Source organism: Euprymna scolopes, chromosome 7, assembly GCF_053919585.1.
Source record: "Euprymna scolopes isolate OS-2025 chromosome 7, ASM5391958v1, whole genome shotgun sequence".
In the NCBI taxonomy this organism is placed as follows: Eukaryota; Metazoa; Mollusca; class Cephalopoda; order Sepiida; family Sepiolidae; genus Euprymna; species Euprymna scolopes.
In genome coordinates, this window is record NC_136488.1 from 61020767 (window position 1) to 61047091 (window position 26325).

General features: G+C 34.8%; 1 protein-coding gene across 1 annotated transcript in view; it reads left to right on the plus strand.

Moving 5' to 3' along the window:
- Positions 1-25424, plus strand: part of LOC145279759 (chitotriosidase-1-like) — a 271718-nt gene extending 246294 nt beyond the window's left edge. The window contains exons 6-10 of the mRNA XM_080131066.1: positions 7719-7840; positions 14065-14176; positions 19242-19427; positions 22483-22602; positions 25110-25424. Coding sequence (XP_079987192.1) covers positions 7719-7840; positions 14065-14176; positions 19242-19427; positions 22483-22602; positions 25110-25244 — 675 coding nt within the window. The 3' untranslated portion in view covers positions 25245-25424. The remainder of the gene's footprint in view (positions 1-7718; positions 7841-14064; positions 14177-19241; positions 19428-22482; positions 22603-25109) is intronic.
- Positions 25425-26325: the final 901 nt, after the last annotated feature.

The following is a 26325-nucleotide window of genomic DNA, read 5'->3' on the forward strand; positions in this document are numbered from 1 at the left end:
TATTAAGTAGTATACTTAATATCTGCAATCACCGTACGCTTGCTTGTATTAAAGTGTCCTCCATGATATCCATACCAAACCACTGAACATAGCTTATAATTTAACTATCACTATATTTGTAACTGCAATATACATAATCTTAGCTGTGATACTAGGGCTAATTTTCTGAGTAGATGCAACACTCTGCCTGACCCTAATGATTACAATTCCGAATCCCAATGAACTAGTTGTTCCCATAACTGGGAGGGAAAAACCTAATAGCTAGCTACGAAATCTTAATATACATTTTACCTCCAAGACGATTGCGTTTGTCTTACCTGCATGCAAAATAATTTTTTTTATTTTTTCCCCTTTCTTCAAACTAAACCTTACCTGTAACTTAAAAATCCTAATGAAAATCTATCTGTAAATAAATAACCCCTTTTCTCTTGAACGCTAACAATCTACTTCTTCCCACCTATCCGCCACTAAACTCCTACATTGCACCGCATTTGTAGTGGAATCGCTAACTTCCAGCCCCTAACCCTCACATGCAAACTGTTTTAATAGCCATCACTAAACATCTATACATTTCTACCTCTAAGGCATGCATTACAGCTCATTCCTACCCAGTAAGGGATTTTAGAGCCTAAGCACTCAGAGGCAGGTATTTAACAGCCAAAGTACTCAGAAGCAAAGCGATCTGCATTACATAACTGTCTCCTCGAGAGTTTTGCAACGATTAATACGTTATTGAAACGACACTCCTTGTTATGCAAAATGTCCCATGACGCTTATTTGAAAATACCTACAACTTCAACTCTATTCGCACCTACTGGAAACCTGCCCATATATCTATTCTCCTAATTACGCATAACTCAATTCAATTACATCTTAACCCTCCTATCATCTAAAATAGTTTGGGCACAACTCGTAGCTCAATTCTTAATGCCTACTCATACTGTAACATTATCCTAGACCTAAGCTAACATAAATAAAATAAATAAAAAGGGTAAGACTAAAACCACATTATCTCCTCCCTAACAAGCCTTCTTACAATCATAGATTCTTACACTGTATGAACTCCACTCACCCCCTTCATCCATTAACAATTAAATAGCAATGTCCCTAAATCACATTGAGGAGTGTAACTAATCAGCAGAGATATAACCCCCACAAACTAACCCAGTAAAACTAACTAACCACGCGGGGTCGCAGAAATACCTGGATTAGAACCTAGGCGTGGAGAAAACCCTCTCAGTGCTGACGGACCCAGTAGGTCTTCCCAGATCATCCGTCTAGGAGAAGGAAAACTCTGAAACTAAACCAAAGGGGAGGGAGGCATCTTCAGTCTTGGATGACAACCTTCCTAGAGCTGGTGACTCAAACAAATTCACCGGTTTGCAAACCTAAACTGCTTTAGGAGTAGATTATCAATGGACCAGAGGTCATCTCGTCAGCGTCAGACAAGGCCAAACTATTTGCAAAGAACTTTGCAGCTAATTCTACCCTATGCGACGAAGGCCATCAACTCCCCATATTTCCTCCTATAACACAGAACAAACTAGGTAACATACAAATATCCGTGCATGAGGTCGCCAAGCTAATAAAAAACCTAGATTCCAGTAAAGCAACTGGCCCTGATGGCATCCCAATTATAGTGTTAAAAAAGCTTCAACCAGAACTTGCTCCCATACTTACGAAACTATTTAAGCGCTGCCTTAAGGAGAAGTGCTTTCCGACCCCCTGGAAGACCTCATCAGTTTGCCCTGTATTTAAGAATTCAGGTGATAAGTCATCTCCCTCTCTACAGACCAATAAGTCTCCTCTGTGTTATGAGTAAGTTGCTGGAATCAATATTAAATAGAGAAATAGTCAACCACCTCAGCAGGAATAACCTTCTTAGTGACACACAATATGGTTTCCGCTCTGCAAGATCTACCGCAGATGTGCTGACGGTTATATCCCACAGGATTAGTGAATCTCTTGACAAAGGCTTCCTTTCTAGGGCAATTGCTCTTGACATATCAAAGGCCTTCGACAAGGTATGGCATAAGGGTCTACTTCACAAGATTTCCAGCTACGGTATAACTGGAAATGTTTTCTCAATCATTAAATCATTTCTCTCCGATAGGCTCATAAGAGTAGTGGTAGATGGACAAAAATCGGAGGCCTGCAATATAAATGCTGGGGTCCCTCAGGGGTCAATCCTGGGCCCAACTCTCTTCCTGATCTACATCAATGACCTCCCTAAAAACATACTTAAATCATTCGTTGACATCTATGCTGATGACACGACCATCTACGGCAACACATCAAAGGCTGTAAATGACAAAGTTCTCTCTGATTCTCTCTCCTCTGATCTCGAGCGCGTGGTTCAGTGGGGGAAGATGTGGCTAGTTACCTTTAATGCATCTAAAACCAAACTCCTATCCTTACATCATCAACGCTCTGATCCCCAGCTGGCATCAATTGTGATGGATGGCTCTCGTCTGGGTGAGGCCCCGTGTTTTGACAAGCTTCTGGGTTTGACCTTTACTCCTGATCTGAAATGGAACACGTACATCAAGTCTGTTGCCAAGGTCGCTGGAAAGATGGTGGGATCCTTCTACCGCTCCAGGAGATATCTCACTACTGATGCAATTCTCTATCTATATAAAAGCCAAGTACGTCCAAGGATGGAATACTGTTGCCATATCTGGGCAGGAGCTGCTAAAAACAGCCTATCATGCCTTGACAGAGTACAAAATAGACTTCGTTGCTTAGTGGGTGATGCCCTTTTCTCTACCCTGCAACCCCTCTCCCACAGAAGAGACGTTGCGAGCCTATCCTTGTTTTATCGTTATTTTCATGGCAGGTGCTCGTCTGAACTCCAATCCCTGGTCCCCCCTCGCCAATCTTTCACGAAAAACACTCGTCTAGCTGAATCCACTGTGAAAAATTTCCCCCACTCTATATCTGTGCCTAAATCAAAACGCGGATTCCATGAACAAAGCTTCTTTCTTAGAACTGCACGCCTGTGGAACTCTGCTCCGTCTGCCTGCTTCCCTCCGGACTACAACTTGGATGTCTTCAAGTCTAATGTTAACAACTTCCTAATGAACCGCCCCCTTAAGTAAACACTCCATCAAATCTCCACACTAACGTAATGTACTTGCAATAACCCTTATCCCTGAGTGGCTTCCGGGCCTTGATAAGTGGTGATCACTGTGTAAAAAAAATAAAAAAAAGATAGGCTCTGTCTATCGCCTGGCTTCCATAATCCTTCTTTGCCTATTAGTCAAGCGCAGAGACACTATCTCAGTGATTCGACAGAAACACCCAGCGGTAGATCTTGTTTCCTGGCTAGGGCAACGAATGCCGTTTTTCCCCATTCCCAGCACGCCCCACCCCCTAAAACTGAACATTTGGGAGTGCTTGAGTATGAGATATGCCTGAGCAATTAGATTGGGTTGACCTTCTTCTAATGGGTTGAGGGTACCGGATTGACAGTTCCTGGCTGCTGTTCCCGACTGGTAGTACATGAGCCCTAACTCTTTGGTAGCGCTTAGAGCGGCTGCTCCAACAGTTGAATAATATTGGGTTGTTTGTAGTGCCATGACGCGTATGGAAAGGGACCCTGCACTCATCCCCAGTGGGCTTTCCTGAGGCCACAATCCTAATTGGAGAAAGGTTAGCTGATGGTCTACTTGTGATGCATGTCTGATACTCTGCATAACCTCTTGTTTAGCTCCCCCTTAAAAAAATATGACGAGAGTACAATCTAAAAATAAGCTTAAACCAGACTTAGGGACAAACAAATTCAACTTGCCTCCTCCCTTGAGGCTCGCATTCACAAATATCCGTGGGTTTAGAACTAATTTAGCTGATGTTGAAGCATTTCTCTTGACAAATACCTCGGATATCTTAGCACTAAGTGAGACTAACCTACACTCCTCCATCCCCTCTAACCACTTTAACATGCCTGGATATCTCCTACTCTGCCGTAAGGACTCTGACAGACACATGCACGGACTTGGAGTTTACATTCGTAATACCCTCCCCTTGACTAGAGAAACACACCTAGAAACAGATGATCTAGCCTTTATGTGCTTTAGATTAAACATGCAACACAATATTAGCTACTATTATTTTCTCTACCTCGACTCAGGACTGCATCATAATAAACAAAGTCTCTGACAGCATAGGCACGGCACTGTCCCTCGACACTAGCGCACAAATACATGTATTTCCTGACTTTGATGTCCACCACAAAAACTGGCTTGGATTCTCTACTTACACAGATGCAGCAGGCAGCACAACTCATAGCTTCACTATATCTCACTCCCTATCACAAATTGTTACGTTTCCAACCCGTTTCCCTGACCTGGAAGAACAACACGCATCACTTCTAGATCTGTTTTTGACCACAGTTCCCGATAACTGCATAACGAAGGCCCACAGCCCACTCGGGAACGCTGATCATGCAGTGATAATGGTTGAAATCGCCCTAAACTCTAGAGACAAAACTGAAGAGCCAGTGCTCAAAACAACGAGATATTACAAAAAGGCTGGCTGGGAAGCCATCAGGGAACTAATCAGAGATGCCCCATGGAGAAATATTTTTTCTCTCCCTGCTGAACAGTGTGCAAACTAGACCACTGACTGGTTCCAAACTGCAATCGAAGCACATGTTCCCATACGGAAATTTTATAGTAAGCCCCACTCTCCCCAATGGTTTACGTCGACTTGCGCAACTGCCATTGCTCAAAAGCAGCATGCATACCGTAGGTTTAACCGACATAAGTCCAGTTCAAACAGACTGAAGTATATAGAAGCTAGAAATAATGTTAAGAAAGAAATAGCGACAGCTAAGAAAGAATTTACGGAAACCACTAAAAAGCGCATCGAAGCACAAAAACTAGGAACTCGAGACTTCTAGAAAATCTACAACAGAGTAGTAAATAATAGGCAATCAACAATTCCCCCACTAACCAACAATCGCGAGGTTGTCTCCTCAGCAACCAAGAAGACTAACATGCTTGCCAGTCGGTTTGCCTCAAACTCCACACTGGACCCTTCCAACCACCCCCTACCTGACTTTCCTATGCGAACAGACGCCACGCTAGACGATTTGAAAACCACCCCTGCTCAGGTGCATGCTATCATAAAAAACCTTGACACTTCAAAAGCATGTGGACCCGATCTTATCTTAGCTGTGCTATTAAAAAAGTGCTCAGCCGAAGTAGCTCCAGTTCTCTCCAAACTCTACAACAAATGTTTTAATGAATCTTGCTTTCCGGGCTGTTGGAAAACTGCTTCTGTTGTACCAGTATTCAAGAATTCTGGCGAAAGGACTGACCCATCTAATTATCGCCCCATTAGCCTCCTCCCACTTTTTGCCAAAATATTTGAGACCTTACTTAACCATGCTCTAGTCCATCACCTTACAGATGCTAAACTTCTGACTGAGAATCAATATGGATTTAGACAGGCCCGTTCCACAGCAGACATCCTAGTGTGATCACTGAACGTATATACCATTCACTGGACAAAGCAGGAGAGGGCAGAGCGGTAGCTCTAGATATATCTAAGGCTTTTGACAGGGTATGGCATGAGGGTCTCCTCAGGAAAATTAGATCATATGGTATCACTGGTAGAATACTTAACATAATTAAATCCTTCTTATATAAGAGAAAGATCCAGGTTGTCTTCGACGGTCGTACATTTAAACAATATGATATAAATGCGGGGGTGCCCCAGGGTTCTATCCTTTGACCTCTATTGTTCCTGATATTCATAAATGACCGCCCCGACAAAATTGCCTCTGAGATATGTATATAATCTGATGACACTACACTCTATAACGGGCACGACAGGAAGATGAATGAATACATTTCTAAAGAAATGGCAGAAACACTAAAGGAAGACCTCCAATCTGTAGTGGAATGGGGACAAAAGTGGTTGGTCGAGTTCAATGCTGCCAAGACTAAACTAGTTTCATTCAATAACTACAAGAAACCCTTTCTACCACCTATAGCAATGGCCAACGACTCTTTATCTGAGAGTACATCTTTCAAACTCCTTGGCCTAACGTTCACAGGAAACATGAGTTGGAACAATTACATTAAAAGCGTTGCCAGGGCCTCTGCAAGAAAGGTGGGCTCTCTCTACGGTGCTAGAAAACTACTAGTCTCTCGCTCCTAGACAAGGTTCAAAAAAGAGTCGCAAACCTGATACGCCCTGAACTGGCATCTAAGCTTCAGCCTCTGTCCCATCGACGAAATGTTGCATCCTTCTGCCTTTTCTACAAGTATTTTAGTGGTGAATGCTCTGACGAACTGCAATCACTTGTGCCCCCACGACGTAAGCACCCTCGACAAACCCGACAGGCTGCTAAATCCCACCCCCACACTGTAGAGATCCCTAGATTTAAAAGATCTTTTTACTCGAATAGTTTCTTCCCCAGAACCGCTAGACTCTGGAATTCCATTCCAGGTCCCTGCTTCCCCACCAGCACTGACGTGCAGAAGTTCAAGTGTAACGTGAACCGACATCTTGCTGCCCAAATCTCTTCATAGTACCCCAGTAGTTGTTGCCCCTGATAGTAGCCCCCTACACCAAAGATGCAATATAAATATAGGTAAATGTGACTACCCTGTCCAAATCACCTCTAAAAAACGTCCACACCCACCAAACTTAAAGACCGAATCTGAAACGCGAAAATGAAATGAAACGCAATTTATTTATATATTATTATTGTTATTATTGTCGTAGTCATCATCATCATCATCGTCATCATCATGAGTGGCGCATTAATAATTTTTAGTTCCTTTCGTTATCCTTTTTACTAAAATAAAATTAATTCTTTTATTTTTTTCCATGCGTACCTATTGTACTCTGTTATTATTTTAGTAAAAACGAATTACTATTTTGTTATCTTTCTTACTGCAAGATGTTGCAAAAGCAATATCGTTTTGTTACATATGTTACTTTTTATATGATTTCTGACTTAATTCATTCATATGCATATAGCCATGTCATATACCCTTTTGAAGCGTGTTTTCGCGCGGTCGAATCGTGTTATTCGTTTCACTTTTGAATTTGTCTAACCCTATCCAGCTCCCCTACTCCCCGGGGAGTTGGTTTCCATTTTCCCCTCACTCCTCACATTAAAAATCGGCCTAGTGCCTAATTCGCTCGGTGGGGGGAGCAAATAAATACAGCTTAATAAATACAGTGTAGTATCTGTTCTTACTACATGCTGTACTTATGTTTGTAACTTTGTGATATAAAGTGGGGATCACTTTTCCATATTAATTTAATGTAAAATGATCACCCACTTTACAACCAGTCAGTCTCAAAGCCATTCAAATCATTCTACAGGTCATTCAAGTTGTTTTTGAAGGATTCCAGTTATTTTTTAAGCATTCAAGTCATTCTTAAGGTCATTCAATTCATCCTTAGGTTCATTAAAGTCATTCTAAGTCATTTACTTTTTATTTATACAAAGTCATTTCAGCCAATTTTAGTTTATCTTTAAGAATTTCATGTCAATCCTACATTCATGCATTCATTCATTACACGAGAGCATGCGACTAATGCCTATCGGCCTCGTTTTTTAATAAATCGACCCATGAAGCAATCTTACTTTCATAAATACAATTATTTGAGTTAAGGTTGCGAACTGATGATCATGTAAACTGAGCTGAATGAATTATATTTGATTTTTTGTAAATTTCTCTCTTTTTTTTTTACAGGGATTCCATGAAATTTTAATGAAGGAAGTCAAGTACGTTATAAAAGATAAGCTATTGTTATCTATAGCTTTACCCAGTACTCGAACTCAACTTATAGCCTACGATTTATTAAACATCAAAGGGTAAAAAACGATTTTACTTTTTTCACAAATGTTAATTTTGATTATATACAAAAACATACCCAATACAAATGCAAACATATATATATATATATATATATATATAGATATATAGATAGATAGATAGATAGATAGATATACAAACACACTCACACACACACACATATATGTGTTGTACGTGTATGTGTCTGCAAAAGTATGTGTGGATGCTATTATATAAAAGGAACTATTCCTCTGTGCATGTGTGTAAGTTCGTTCCCAATGGACTCAAAAACAGCTGGGCCGGTTTTTATTAAATTTCACATAAATGTAATTTATGCATCTAGCAGTAGTCTAAGATAGGTTCTGTACCGGAATGCCTTTGATAAGTATCGATAATCAGTAATCGATAATCGGAATCATTCGATGAAAGAAGGAACACGCGATTTTGGAAAAAGTTAACGCCGTATACAGCCTAACATCACAAGTGCATTTGAGAAGTTTTATTACAACACAAGCAGAAAGACTCGGCATATAAAATCAACAGTGGGTTCTTTGATATGACAAATTCGCATTGAATGTTTCTGTTTAAAGCACAATCGAACCATGATACTTGACTTTTACATTCTACAGTTAGATTCAAGCCATGATTACCGCACAGGCAGAAATACCACGCATATAAAATCAACAGTAGGTTCTTTGATATGACAGTGACGCATTAGAAATGAGTGTTTCCTTTAAGTGCACTGTCGAACAGTGATACTTATTTTTTGAATTTTAAACGTTAATTTGAGCCCTTATATATATATATATATATATATATATATATATATTCATAGCATATTTTATATATATATATATAATTTTATAAAATAAACAATAGGTTCTCTACAGTGCAATGTAAACTGCACTGTATTTTGGACTAAGTCAATGTGGGAAGGCATGTGAAGCTTCCTCCCAGTGCAGAGTAGGTAATCAATCGATTTGATTGCTTAATGGTCAATAACACCGATTTCGATTACAATAAAAATATGGGAGGGCGAAACATTCGTTCATTACCATTGAATACCGGGAAATGCCATGTTTCCTGCTGGTATATATATTACTTTTATGTATTTAAAATGACATTCAAATCAAGCTTCAGAAGTAAATAATAATAATAATAATAATAATAATAATAATAATAATAATAATAATAATAATAATAAAAATAATAATAATAATAATAAAAATAAAAATAAGAAGTAAATAATAATAATAATAATAATAATAAAAATAATAATAATAATAAAAATAATAATAAAAATAATAATAATAATAAAAATAATAATAATAATAAAAAAAATAATAATAATAAAAATAATAATAAAAATAATAATAATAATAATAATAATAATAATGATAATAATAATGATAATAATAATAATAATAATAATAATAATAATAATAATAATAATAATAATAATAATAATAATAATGGGAATTGTGAAAACGGCTGCATTTTGAGCGTACAGATAAATGGTACAAGCATAAACCCGCAACAGCACTCAAAAAACGAGAAACAGAAAATCCTATGGGGCATGGACATACAGACGGACAAACCCATACAAGCAAGAAGACCAGATGTCGTAATAATTAACAAGAAAGAGAAATCCTATCAAATCGTAGATTTTGCTGTCCCAGCTAACCACATGGTGAGTATGAAAGAAAAGGAGAAACGAAGCAAATACATAGAACTAGCCAGAGAGTTAAAAGGAATTTGGATGATGAAGACAATCAAAATAGTACCGATAATAGTTGGAGCACTAGGAACAATTCCGAAAAACCTGGAAAAAAGAATGGCAGAAATTGGAATTAGAGGAATAGCTGCAAAAATACAACGCCTAACGATAATGAAAACGGCTGAAATATTAAGGAACACCCTTGAATGCGAAGAATAACACAAGACAATATAACGAAGAAGCGTTACAGGGAATTAAAAACACAGAAGCTGCAGAACTACATGTTTTACACCCCCATCATGCATCCCCTCCATTGTTTCACCACCGTTCCCCCAATAGAAAAGTGATACTAAAGAGCCGAGAAGGGTCAAGAAGGATGGAAAGATCGAGAAGGGAGCACTGGCCAAACCTCCGCTGGACAAGTGCGAAGAGAATTAGGATATTGGGGAGGCTTAGTGCCACTCAAATTCCAGTATAAACCAATGGCCACTGGTAAGAGGCTGTTGCGATGATGCAAATTTATTTGCAAATACTATCGAAGAAGGAGGAGAGAGCTGGACGTCTGAGGCGACTTGTTCTCACTCAGATTCCAGAGAACACCACAGGTCTCCAATCAGATCGTTTGTTGACTTGTGTGAAAGCTCCATGTGCGCCAATAATAATAATAATAATAATAATAATAATAATAATAGAATAAAAGTACAAATAAAACTAAGAGTAAAAAAGTTCGTGATAAGATTTAGAGAAGGAACCTAAATGGTTCAGAAAATATAATACATGATAAAAAGATGAAGTATAAGCATAAATAAATAAATAAAACAATAAGACAATAAAGAAAATAAGAAAAACATAATTAAAGAAAAACATAATAATATTAATAATATAAAGAAAAATATTGAGTGAGAAATTATAGGAGAATAAATTAGTACATAGTATAACCATAGTAATAGCTTAATAAAAAATAAATACAAATATACAATGAATATAAAAATAAAAATAAAATTTAGGAAGTAATAAAAATATGTGGAATACTAAGTAAAAAATAAACTAGAATATACGGACAAAAATAATTGTAATAAGAATGATTAATGATTAGAATGACATAATAGGAGATAAAAATGAGAATACCGTAATAATTAAGGCCGTGATATGAACCTTAAGAGATGTTAAATAATTAAGAGTTAAAACATAATATCATCGTAGATATTGAAGTAAATAATAAAGGATTTAAATTAAAATATGTAAAAAAATTTAATTAAAAATTTTTTTCAAAATCTAAAAAATCTGAAAACAATAATATGTATATATATATATATATATATATATATATATATATATATATATATATATATATATATATAATAGCATAGTGGTCCGACGTTGCCCGGGAATAAATTATAGTTAACAAGTGTTTTACGCTCCTATATTTTTATTGTCATCGAAAACGGCAAATCTCTAATTTTCCAATCACATCGAGCGATTACCTGCTCTAGTTGGAGAGCCATCGCGGTGTACTGAGAGAAAGCTTTACATCCCTTCCTGCTGTGACTTAGTCCACAATACATTGCACTGTAGAGAACCTACTGTTGATTTTATAAAATTATTTTACGTACAACGGCTTGAATTAAAGTTTAAAATATAAAGCTAAGTATAATAATTCAATTAGGCGTTAAACAAAAACATTCATTTTGAACGCGCCCTTCTTATATCGAAAAATTACTGTTGATTTTATACATGGCGCCTTTAAACTTGTATGGTAATACAACTTCACAATACACTTGTGATATTAGACTTTGTAATGTGTTGACCTTTGGCCAAACTCGCTTTTCTTATCGGATTATTTCGACTATCGATTATCGATACTTATCGAAGACATTCCTGTACAAAACATATCTAATATCTACAAATCACATAAAGTAACTCTTAAAGTTTTATACATTGGCCTAGCTGTTTTCAAATAAATAATGGACGAAATCACACACAGACACAGATACACACACAATGTTCCTCATATATATATATATATATATATATATATATATATATATATATATATATATATATATATATATCATATTTTCAATCAAACCAAGACAATAAAATAAAAAATGATAGCACCATATTGTGTATTTTCATATTAGTTACAGTTGTTTCGTGACCATTCAGACAATTTCAAGCATTATGTAATTCAAAAATATTCCAAAAACAGCCTCTTATCAGACGTTGAAATACACTATTTAAACATATATGACCATATTATTTCTAATCCCTATTTAGGAGATCAAGCAGTTAAACTTACCTCCACCTCACTATTCTAAGTTTTTGTTTCAATAGTGTATTTATTTGATTTCTATGTAACAACTGATAAAGAGCGACTATAAAGGGAGGTAATAATAATAATAATAATAATAATAATAATAATAATGATAATAATGATAATAAAAATAATAATAATAATATATTTTATTTATATTTTTAAATTTTAAAAAGAAACTATAATAAAAATCAATAGTTTCTTCTATACTGTTTTTAAATTATAAAATAAAATAGCCAATTTAAAACTGTAAACAAGCAGCCATTTTTTGTTTTAAATATTTTTTGAGAGGAAATAGTTTTAATGATGCTTAACTGGAATCTGTATTAAATAGAGAAGTAGTCAATCATCTCAGCAAACCTTCTTAGTGACATGCAATATGGTTTCCGTTCTGTTAGATCTACAGCAGATATGCGCACAGTTATATCTCATGGGATTGGTGAATCTCAGGACGATGGCTTCCTCTCTAGAGCAATTGCTCTTGACATATCTAAGGTCGTTGATAAGGTATGGCATAAAGGTCTACTTCACAAGATCTCCAGCTATGGTATAGCGTGAAATGTCTTCTCAACTATTAAATCATTTCTCTCTGATAGGTTCATGGGCAGAAATCAGAAGCTCTCACTATTAATGCTGGAGTCCCTCAGGCGTCCATCATTATCCCAACTCTCTTCCTGATCTACATCAACGATCTTCCAAACCACATCCTTACATCATTCGTAGACATTTATTCTGACATCCATAGTAGTACTTCAAAGACCGTAAATGACCAGGTTCTCTCCGATTCTCTCTCCTTCGATCTTGAGCACGTGGTACCATGGGGGAAAAGTAGCTAGTTACTTTTAATGCATCTTAAACCAAGCTTCTATCTTTACATAATCAATGCTCTGATGCCCAGCTGTCATCAATTGAAATGAATGACTCTGGTCTTGAGGAGGCTTCATGTTTTGACAAGCTTCTGTGTTTGACCTTTACTCCCGATCTGAAATTGGACACATATATCAAATCCATTGCCAAGGTCGCTGGAAAAATGGTGGGATCCTTCTATCGCTCCAGTAAATATCTCACTCCTGATACAATTCTCTACTTATATAAAAGCCAGGTACGGCCAACGATGGAGTACTGTTGACACATCTGGGAAAGAGCTGCTAGAAGCAGCTTAGTGGGGGGTGCCATTTTCTCTTCCCTGTAACCTCTTTCCCACAGAAGAGACGTTGTGAGACTGTCCCTGCTTTATCGTTATTTTCATGGCATGTGCTCATCTGCACTTCAATCTATGATCCCCCCCTCGCCAGACTTTTCACGAAAAACACTCGTCTAGCCAAAACCACTATCGACAATTTCCCACACTCTTTATCATGTTCCTAAACCTAAACCTAGATTCCATGAACAAAGCTACTTTCTTAGAACTGCACGCCTGTGGAAGACTCTTCCGTTCTCATGCTTTCCAGCTGACTACAATCTGATTGTCTTCAAGTCCAACGTAAACAAGTTCTTGATGAACCGTCCTCCTAAGATATCCAATGTAAAAATTCCCACTACTTATGTTTACTCCGTTATAATCACAATGATTAATGTATACCATTAACCCTTATCCTCGAGTGGCCTCCGGACCTTGAGAAGTGGTGATTCCTATGTAAAAAAAAAAACTGATAAAGAGCGACTATAAAGGGATGTAATTCGTTTCTCATCGATTAATATTTGCGATGATGATGATTTTTTTGGTAACACCGGACGTACAAACAAGTAAATTAATAATAATAATAATAATAATAATAATAATAATAATAATAATAATAATAATAATAATAATAATAATAACAACAACAACATATTATTCCACTTCTACAAAACTGAAATAGATACTTTATAGAAAGAAAGAGAAAAATAAAAGAATAAAAAAGTGAAGATTATATGCGTTTGCGAAAAGTGCCACAAATATATGCAGCGAGATGATAAATGAGGGAGGCAGGTTTAAGTACGTAATGATCATTAAAATAAAAACTTCATAAAATAACATTTTATACAGTTTATACATCGTTCTATAAAAATATACCCTGCTATACAGAAACTTTGATCAACATAAAACCCATATGATATACACGTGTTTGTATTCGACAAATGAATACACGAGCGAATCTAAGTACATGCATTTTGTAATTATCCTTTATTTATCCAGCATTTTGTTCATTTTCAAATGTTTCTTCCCGCAGAGTTATCGACTTTGCCACTGCCATAACCTATGACCTGAACATTTCACCACACAAGACGTCACACCACAGCCCACTTCACCCAGCGCCAGGAGACAATAAATTCTTTTCAGTTGTAAGTTATCTGTTTTAGTACTTAGTTATAACTCTGTAATCAAGTATTCTCTTTGCACTGTATGCTAAGCTCCAGCCACTGCCCATTCGCTCCAGCCCCTTATGAATTATGCAATATATATTATAAGCAACATGGTGAGTAATGTTGACTTATAATGTTTTCGTAAAACGTTACCATTTACGAGTTTGCTTCTCAAATTGCACTCCTCTCAAATTTTACATAAGCAAGATAATACTCATTTTATTTTCCTTTAAAATTAATCTCTCTCCTTCTCTCTCTCTCTCTCTCTCTATCTATCTATATATATATATATATATATAAATACATATATATATATATATATATATAAGTGATATTGTTTATTTGTCTTTGATGAACGGTTTCTACCAAACTCCTCCGTCATTTTTTCTACAAACTTCAAACTTGATATATAGAAAGTTTGGATCTGTGTAACAAATTCTATTTGGTCTTTATATATGCTAAGATGTTCAAATTGCAAAAAAAACAAAAAAAACAAAAACAACAACTTGGCAGGTGTAATTCGACTTAACGTGCTCTTGTACGCATGCGCAAATATATATTTATACTTTAGAAGCGGCTAAATTTAAACATTTGCTAATCCATCATCGAAACCAAAACATGCATAGTCCCAGCCTTAGTTGTATCTACCGTCAGATGGATGATAAATAGTTAAAAATGAAGCGACTTTAACGTATGATTGCATATATTTTAGTCGACTTATGCTTGTCAAGTTCCACTTTTTTTTTTTTCAAATTTAACCCCGTAGCAACTATTTTTGCCGGCTTATACAAAAAAAATCAACGGTCCAAAATTATTAAAAAAAAAAAAAAAATGCAACCATTTGACCCGCCTCGTGCTCTCTGCGACTTTTCATCTCGGAGGATATGCACTTAAAAAAAATAGACAAGCAGACATAATGAGTTTTAGAAATAAGATTTCGTAACTAACTCGATGAAAAAATACACATGTATCTTTATATATATATATATATATATATATATATATATCTTTATATATATATATATATATATATATATATATATATATATATATATATGAGAGAGAGAGAGAGAGAGAGAGGTAGAGAGAGAGAATGCATAGCTTAAAATGCTATAACCGTGACGAGTATTCTTCTTGTTACCTACAGAAAACAGTTTACCTTTGCTGGAGCTTGTAATATAGTAGTGCACCACTACTTATAAACGTTAGAAAAGTCTCGAGACTAAGAATTAATGAAGTTGCTAGACTGACAGTTTAATGCTGATGATTATCTTGTGGGGATGTAAAACAATGAATGAAATGAATAATATTGGATGTCTTAGAACATACACTAATTTACACATGACAAGTAAGTACGTAAGGATGTATAGGCAGTTTTATGCTTAAGTGCACAAAACCCCTAATAAAAGACTAATAAGCAACAAAGGGCACAGAATAATTAAACAACACCTCTTTTTTATAACAAAACAACGAAAAGATTTATTTCGCATTTCGAAGGACTGTGTCCGAGGCGAAAGAAAAGAAAAAGAAGCAGAAAGTTCGCGGGTCTTCTACCGTCTGGAAGCAGAAAACTTGAAGTATTTCCAGGCTGTCCAGTGGAAGTGTTCAGCGAAGTAGTCGCAGCCTGGAGGAATTCAGTGGACAGAGAGCGAGAGGAGAGAGGTCCGTGTTCTTTGGTGGTCGGGGATCTTCTGATGGCTGCTGGATCGTTACAGGCAGGAGTACAGTCCATTAAGGGACCCATAGGATTAATACGCCCTGGTAACTGACGGAATCAGTCAGCAAAGGGGCATTAATCCACATAAAATAGTTTGTTATGGTCTAACTCGATCTCGAATGCCATCCACGTCTCTAACGTGATCGTCTTCTCTAACGTGTTCTTTCTCCTTTTTTAGTCTTTTTTTTACTAGTGACGTCATTTCACATGCATTTGCACACGCGTGTTAGTTTGCAAACACCCTGTAGAAGATTTTAACATAAACTAAGCATTTAAATATCGGTTTAAAAATCAAAATCAATTGTTTTTGACAAGTTAGTATCTTACTCCTTCCCACAGCCGGAAGATGCTACACAAGGCCGAGAGATGGGAATTGAAAAGCTAGCGCTGAAGAAGCATAGTATTCTGGCTTACGGAACATGCCTTAGCGTCCCTGTCCCCCCCCCAGTAGGGACGTTTCACGGTGCATATGTAAGGCAGGCTTTATAAAATTTCCAAATATTTAGCGGATCAAAGTAAGTTGTCGATAGGAAATTAGCTTCTAAAACGCTTAAATGTAAAAATAAAGAGAAGTCAGTATTTTAAAGAATTCAATGTTTATTTGAATTTTATCGATGCCCCTCAGGTAAATCTTATTAAACTGATAACTTTCCTCAGAAACGTATTTACAAAAAAAAAAAAAAAAGAAAAAAAGAAGGAAACCAACGTTTATTATTAGCTACAATGACGAACTTTAGTGAAATACGATATTCTGTTCGAAAGTTCCTGGTTAGTCTTTCAAGGTTCTCAGACGTCAGCTGACAGCTTGCTCTTTTACATAGCTTTTACAAAACTTAACGCCTTCTGGTAGCAGTTGCATAGACTCACAGAACATTCCAACACAAAGTAAGTGACGTTTACTTATCCATTATCTATACATATTTTTCCTGCATCCCTAGAAAGACATACTTCTTTCGTATTGTAATTAAAACAGAAAAGTATTTTTCTTTTGTTTTAATATTTTCTTATTCTTAATGGTTATTGTTTTTATTTATCTTATTTATCTTATATTGTGTGTTACATTCCAGGTTTCCGTATAGTTCATTTACATTGATCTTCCACAAGCAGTTTATGTAAGAATAATTATATATATATATGTGTGTGTGTGTGTATGTATGTATGTGCGTATGTATGTACTTATGTATAACAAACTGACGCTAGCGCATAAAGCAATGCTATTTCTATAAACAAATTAGATTAGAGATTAGGCGTTTGGACAATGTTTGTTAGGCGGTCGAATTTCAAGCCTGGCTTGAAGTAGTGACTAGTCTAGACGCACTGAAGAGTTGTGATACAGTGAAACAGTCAGTTTCTGAAAAACATATATATATATAAGAAACAAGAAAAATCGATAATGGAAATAAAAATTGAATTCATTGCAATATTTATTAATTCATGAAAATTATAATAAGCCATGGATTAACCCATAGATTTTCAAGGATTACTCTTTTCAAAATAGGATTATTTCATATAAATCTGTACACACACACACACACATGTATATATATATATGTGTGTATAGAGAGAGTAAGAGAGAGGGATATATATATATATATATATATATATATATATATATATAGTCCACATACAGTACTGTTTCGCTGTTTCACGTCTTATCCGTGCGGCTAGACAGGCAACTACCTGAAACCAGGATTGAAATCAGACCGTTTGTATGACAGTCAAGTCTCCTAACCATTCAGCTATCGTCGGCTGCTGAAGGAGTAGTGAGTTTAACGATGTTTTGACATCGCCCGATATATATATATATATATATATATATATATATATATATATATATATATATATATATATATAAATCAAATAATAAATAAAGCCATGACAATTATCTCCCCTTAAAAACTTGCAAAATAAATACTCTCTCTCTATAGATATTAACTGTAGCGTCTTTAAATCAAAATACGCTAACGGAAACAATTTACTGCACGAGCGTCGCCCTTTTAAAATTCATCATTCAATAAAATAAAAAGCTATAGCAAACATCTAAATGACTACTTTAAATACAGTTCCTGATTTCAAAAAAAGAAAAACTAAAAGGTAACTATATATCTATATATTTTTAAATCAAATTTATTATGTAAATTAAAAAAAAAATATATATTTTTTTTTTCTACTCATTTCTATCTCTAACCTATACCAATTTTCTTATTAATTTTCTTATAAATTTTAAATCCAAACCTTTTACTTCAATTTTTCAGATTCATCTGCCTTACTTTTAATGCTAGGTTTATTTTTGGTGTCTTTTCAATTCAATAGAAATCCTCCTAAATTTGCTGATGAGGAGACCGTGCTTACCAAAAAAACTATGTATAATTGTTCTACGTGACTTCATGTATACCACAAATAAAAAGCACGGATTTCCGAAACGATCGTACAGATAATTGACTTTGTTGTTCCTTCTTATGAACTGATTATATATATATATATATATATATATATATATATATATATATATATATATATATATATATATATATATATATATATATAAATATCGGTGGCTGAATCGATTAAGTTCTTGCTAATGGAGGCAAAGATGGCTTCCGTTGCAAGGTTGTAATCTATCAACCGGTGTTAATCCTTACACCCTGAACTAATGATTCCCGAAAGGATAAAACACTATTGTCTGTACGTATTATATAATCATTAAGTAAATAATTAGGTCGTCCTCTTTAAGAAACTCGTTCCTCATCGTTGAGCACTTTCAGTTTAAATAAAGTCGGTAAATTTAGCTCATGTGGGCAGATCATCATATAATGATTAGATAACTCTGACAGACGTTAAAAACATTTAAAAATAAATGTATTATTTCAACAGTATGTCTCGCGGTTGTCGGTGGCCGAATGTATTAAGTCCTTGCTAATGAACTCAGAGATGACTTCTGTTGCCGGGTTCGAATCTATCGACTGGTGTTAATTGTGAAACCCTGTACTGATGATTCCCGAAAGGATGAAACACTAGTGTCTGGAGGTAATTAATAATGAATCTAATAAATAGTTATATATATATATATATATATATATATATATATATATATATATATATATATATATATATATCGTCACTATTATCATTTTGGTTTTCCGTTTGACACTCATTTATTATCTACTATAGCAAAAAGTACAAAATGGCGCCCATATGTGCGGGGAAAATCTGCGTTGATGCATTTTTCACTATAAACATAAAAACTAAGATTTAAAATAATTGGAAGCTTTACATCTGTATTTTTGTTATTGTTTGATTACTTTATTAGTTTGCTCTTTATTGCAGTCTGGTTTAATTGAGTATTTCGTTGATCATGGATTTCCGGCATCAAAGCTAGTCTGGGGCCTGCCAACCTATGGACATAGTTTTCGCCTATGCAGCGTTAATCAACATGGAATAAAGGCGAAAAGTGAAGATGTTGGTGAAGCCGGTCCAGTGTTGCGCCAAAAAGGTTTATTCACATACGAAGAGGTAAGCGATTTGAACCCTTTTCATTTTGGTTATTATCGCAAAGATTCTGTCATAATTTACACTTCTCTGGAGATCAAAGGTTTAAACTTCAGCGCGGGAGACACCCAAAACGCAACTGCGAATTGCTTCTATCTGAAAACACTATCAATCATTTCCCCTACTGTTTATTTGAGCCTAAACCTAAACTTGGATTCCATGAACAAAGCCTCTTTCTTAGAACCGCACGCTTGTGAAGCTCTGTTTCGTTTGCCTGCTTTCCCGTTGACTACAATATAGTCGTCTTTAAGTCCAACGGACACATGTTCTTGATGAGCTGTCCCCTTAACTAATCCAATTTACCAAATTTCTTTTATTAACAATTACTATGATATAGTCGCATTGACTACAGTACACTCATTAATCCTTATATTCGTATGGCGTTCGGACTTTGATATGAGATAACTCCTTTTTAATTTTTTTTTTAATAATAATTAAAAAAAAAAAATAGAACGTGTCCCCGATCACCGCTGACATAGCGAAAGCATGCTACTCTCGTAGATTATATAAATAGATCCGTTCGAAATTCTGTGCAGATTTCCGAGTTCACCAAGATACACCTGAAGAAGAACAGAGGTTACCTCGACTGAAACGTCAAGATGAGAACAGTAGTACGAAGAATCCAAATAATCCAAATAATCAATTTTTATATTATAAAAAAAAAGTCAGAAATCATTCATACTATTTTTTTCAGCTGAAAACCATGCATATAGTATTGTTGCACCATCCACACCAACCCCTCTCCATCTTGGGCAAGGCACAAAAAAACATTTTGTAACCTAATAAATCATGCAGTTTCTGCCAAGCTCCAGACTCTGTCGTATCGCTGCAGTGTTGCAAAACGGTGATTGTTTCCCAAGTGCTTTCACGAAAATGACCCAATCAACCTGACTGGTAGAAACATCTCACTTATTCTCTTGAACGCTATCTAGATGCGGGAAAATTTTCTACTATGCTGTCTTCTTTTCTTGGGTCGCTTGTTTCTATCCCTGTTTTATGTTTCGTCAAGAAAGCCAACATGTACAATAATATTGTCGTCATTCGTCCAAAGTCTTGAAATATACCACAAATTCTTACCAGGCCTTTGACATAACCTCCATATAATGGAAAATGCGTTTTCTTACAATCATTATGATATTGATACTTCTCCAGTTTGCGATTAAATCTCCAGCAATTCTGCATCTTCTGTCAGGTTATATAAACAATCGGAAGATGCCGAATCGATTATCCAATCAACTGTCAGAAGACGGCAAGTTTCACTGAAAGCGTGAAATCCATTAAATAAAACAAATGTCAAATCGACAATGACTTTCAACATGGTATGGCAACCTGAAACCTCATTTTCCAATGTTAAGAATGGCTTTTCGAATTAGAAAAACATCTTTAATATGAGAGAAAAGAGGCGCCCTGTTTTTAATTAATCAACTCTCAGTTTTCACTTCGGCATATTCCAGCTGTTTACGTAACCTACCGGAAGATGCTGACGCGAAGTTGCTGGAGATTTGGTCATAAATTGAATAAGTACTATGATTAATTACCAAACCACTGTCTATGGAACGGAAGATATATTCGGTTCATATGTCGATAATTAAGTTACAATTAAACATCTAATTACATCGGCCGGCATTGTGATCGTCAAGTAGTAGAAGAAGGAAGGGAAGAGTCAGCTATACGAGCGTAGTACTCATTATATTACCGATTTCAGTAGGCAAGTTTAAAAACGAATTCATTTCATTCATCCAAAGCGTTTACTCTTATAATATGGAGTTTTACAGTCACTATTTATTTTTTCTCTTCACGAAGAGAGAATCAGACACACTGTTGGTATTTAAGGTGGAGATAATCAAGCTTTGCAAAAAGGTAAAACATGGAGTAAGGCAAAAAATGCCTCAATCTAGAATTATTTCTCCTTCACTAACCAAGGATAGAACAAATACTACACTTTGATCACAGTCAGAAGAATTAACGTTTGATATCTTATGACTTTTTGTTTACACCACTTTCTTCCTAACTGCTTATATGTACCAGACTAGATAGTGTCTCCATAACCCAACCTACCCATTCTTATATTTAGCATTGTTATGATTTATATGAGAAAATTACGAATTTTATTTATGGCGCCTAATAGAGGCATCCCTCCTACCAGAGCTAGACTAAATGGTGGGTTCTTGAATGGTCTATTTATTAGAAGCTCGGTAGTTTATGAGCATCGACGCTCATATGAAAACTTGAAGTTTATGTCAAATCATGTGTTCCCTCACGACAACAATCACCGATCCCAATGCTGTTTCCGTGGTTTTATCTCTTTCATCTTCCATGTATTCTTCTCGTTCTGGTCGTATGGTCGGATTTTTGTTACACATTGGCAGCTGCAGAGTAGAATATGCAGTGGCACACTAGTATAAAAGATAAAACAACCCCAAAACACAAACTCAAGAGAAACAAGAGAAAACGCAGTTGCAACACATTCTGCAGATATTCGTTTTACTGTGTGTGTGCGTGTGTGAGTGCGTGTGACACCATCGCCCCTCTAAGCGCTAATGTCTTCTTTGTCATCGGTTGATCTCTGCCTCCTAAAGTGCTCCTGAATTGCAACCTGCCGTCAACTGTTCCTAACTCTCAACTGTCCTGAACTGTCGCAAACTCAAAATTGTCTGCAAACAATTTTCAACTGTCGTAAACTATTGTAAACTATCGCAAATATCGCGCACACTCCTAAAACGATCAGTAAACTTACTCTGAATATATTGTAATCTAGGACCCGGTCACTGCCAAATTTTGATTAACCATCCTATTTTTGAGCACCTTTGCCTGCCTTAGTGAATCACGTGCTCCCGATCGTCTTTCTACTAACCACACTTCCTAAACTTTTGTTCTGCTAATCAACTATTTTTTCTTTTTGCTATGGTTTATCCTCTTTTGCTCATTTCCTAACACTCTGGGGAGAATGTCCACGATGTCCATAATATCACAATAATACGATTAAGTGTTTTTATTTGTTATTTTTTCTTCATTTCAGATTGGCAAAACTCTTCGGAATGGAGCTACACGAGTTTTCGATGATAAATGTCATGTTCCTTACTTATTTCAAGGCAAACTATGGATATCGTACGAAGACACGGAGAGTGCCAAAGGAAAGGTAATGAAATTATATTCGAAGTTGATGTTCGTTTCATTATGATCCGCGTCTATTCTTTCTCGACAGGAAGCGTATATATACAAGATAAGAACTACAAGCATTAACTTTCTTTTTCAATTTTCAATTTACAGAAATAGTTTAGCAAAGACTTATATTGTGTCATTTAATATTTGTTGATAAACTAAAAATTGATCTTTGAATACTTAACTGCAGTTGCAAGTCTCACAACTGTCGTCGAAAGATTGGATCCTATACTTGCTAATAATAATAATAATAATAATAATAATAATAATAATAATAATAATAAGCAAAAACAGGGAATTTCTTAGAAAATGGGAAGGCATATGGAACATGAAAAATTAATATAATACCAATAAACGCTAGAACACTTGGAACCGTATCGAAAAATAATAATGGAAAGGGACTACGAAAGATTGAAATCAAAGAGAAATCTGAAACTACACAGCGGACGATAATAATGAAAACAGATGAAATCTTAAGGGAAATCCTCAAATACAAAAACCACCTTACATAAATAATGAATGCTGACTAGCTAAATTTAAGATATAATAGCATGAACACTACGAAAACCAAAAGAACTGAAACTGTAATAAAAAATCTCATACATTGCAATCCTACGAAATCACACTCACACATACACACTGTCATGACATCACATGGATGATTGCGAAGCATCAAGTCAGATGGAAAAGCGAGTGAGTACAAACCAAACCTCCACTGGAAGGGCTGCGGTATTGGGAAGACTTATTATCATTCAAATCCCAAATGACCAATGGCTGTTATCAGCGAGAAATCAATGGTAAGTGGCTGTTGTGATAACGCACAATCATTTGCAATAGTTATCGTAAGAGACGGAGACTACTGGAAATATGGGGACTTTTTGTCACTCAAATTCCAGTTATTTTCACTGCACAAACACTGAGGACCTCCAATGAACAACATGGATAATCACAGGATATAAAGGTACAGACAAAAACACACATGAAAGCAACGCCGGGTGAATACCGTTCGAAAACTAAAATAAATTAAAGATAAAGTATTTGCTAAAAGATAAAATAAACTTTATTTCTAATGTAGTCTTTAAAAAAAATAATGTTTATTTCTGATTTATTGTTCTTAGCTGCAGGGTCCAATGTTTAAATTAAAACTCGAGCACCGGATCAATTTTCATAGCTATATATGGTTCTCAGTTTATTGTGATTTATAATTGATATCACCTGAATTGGATAAAAATGCTTGGAATTTGAACAAACAAAAACACATATTTATTTTATGTATTTAATGAATTTTTATTAAAACTTGTCGTCTTCGGACAGCTGATTGAATAATTACTTCGGCATCTTTTGGTTGCTTACGTAACCTGCCGGAGGATACCGAGACGGAGTTGCTGGAGATTAAGTCGTAAACTGGAGATGCTCCAATAGGATAATTGTTGTAAGAAAGCGTATTGGCGGTATTTTGTTTCAGATCCACAAGCCATCAATTGTCAAGAGGCGCGCGTAACAAAAATATCAAGTCAGAACGATAACAGTAAATCAGAAACGCATATACACAGTTGAGAAACACAAATCAATATATGATTTTAAATTTATTGAATGTTTAAAAGACTTATATTTATACGAAACCAAAAGCTTTTTAATATACATTTCGTGGAATTCTTACTAATAGTTTGTTACCATAGAGTTAATTATAGTTGTAGCAATAAAAACAGAAAGACTGGCTGACCTGTATTTTAAAAATATTTAGTCACCCTAATTTCGAAGCGAATTAAAAACATAACATGTTTTAGGCATTTATGTTTTTGCAGAAATCAGCAGATTTATCCATTATCTATACATATTTTTCTGCATCCCTAGAAACACATACTTCGTTCGTATTGTAATTAAAACGGAAAAGTATTTTTCTTTTGTTTTAATATTTTCTTATTCTTAATGGTTATTGTTTTTATTTCTCTTATTTATCTTATATTGTGTGTTACATTCCATGTTTCCGTACAGTTCGTTTACATTGATCTTCCACAAAGAGTTTATGTAAGAATAATTATATATATACATACATGTATGTATGTATGTATGTATGTATGTATGTATGTATGTATGTATGTATGTATGTACTTATGCATAACAAACTGACGCTAGCGCATAAAGCAGTGCTATTTCTATAAACAAATAGAGATTAGGCGTTTGGACAATGTTTGTTAGGCGGTCGAGTAGAATAAGTATTTTCAAAAAGAAACTAACCCAAATTAAATATAGTCTTGCTAATAACATTATGGGATAAAGAAAAAAAAATAGATTATATATTTTTAATCCAGTACCGATGTGTCAAACAGCTATTTAGGTCTGGCTTTGAAAATCCGACAGATTAATTTTATATGTTAGATATTTTATGTTTATAAAATAAAATCAGTTATGATTTTATTTTATGGTTTAATGTAAAAATTCGGACTTAAGGTTATCTGTTTCATTTTTTTTTTTTTTTTACAGGCTGTCTATTTTAAAGATAAAATTGCTGGAGTGGCTATTTGGACTATTAACCTAGAAGATCCAAAAGGAAAAGTCGACGGTGTTGCATTTCCTCTCGTGAAAGCGGTGAAAGATGTATATTACCCGAAAAGCTAGAAGCCCGCATGGCTCGACCGAGAGGAATAGAAATTGGAACAGTGTGGAAAAAGATGAAGGTTTAACATCGAGATGAAATGGATTCGACCAGTTCAACGTGACGTTCGAAAACGAAATGAAGGAGAAATAATAATAATAAATTAAAAAAAAAAACGAAAAAAAAAAGAACAGTAATGAAAACGCAAACTAAACATGTAAAACATTAGTATTTTTATTATAGCCATTGAAGATTCCATCGGAAAAATGTGTTTCTGAAACATTAATTGAAATTCCTATCCTCAGGAAACAAATATTGAAGACTGTATCTACAACGAAATTGGGGTAGTATAAGACTTATACTATTTTATGACAAACAACATAATCAGGTTAAAAATAGTACGAGTATAAGCTTTTTTTTATAAAAACTTACGAAATGATAGTCATAAAAAATTTCTAGGATATTTAAGGAGTCTCTGATTTATATATTTCTATTATAAATATTGCAACATTGTATATATATATATATATATATATATATATATATATATATATATATATATATATATGTATAACAACAATATATTTTTTTAAAAATATAAGTTAACAAGTTAACTTTATTGCAGTTGCACAGGCTTTCTGATTGTTAGGCTAGGCGTGTATTAATAAAGTCTCTTAATGGAAACTTTGAAGTTAAATTCAAATAAAACTGGAAAGTATAGATTTATTAATGCAGTTTTGACGATCGGAAAACCTGATAAAGTTTTATAAATTCAAGCTCTATTTATTCATTTTACACCACTATATATATATATATATATATATATATATATATATATATATATATATATATATATATATATATATATATATATATATATATATATATTCCCTTATACTTTTTACTGTACCTAATATAGGTTCAATTCCTGTTGAGATTCACATTTTTCTTATTCGATCTTCAATGATTTAGGATAAAGACATATATCAAACATCATAAAAAAAAAACATAACTTGATTATCTGTTGAAGAAAAGTATTCATTGTATTCATTGCAAAAAAAAAAAAAATGTCGTGTTTCAGTCGCTTACCAATATCTGTCATAA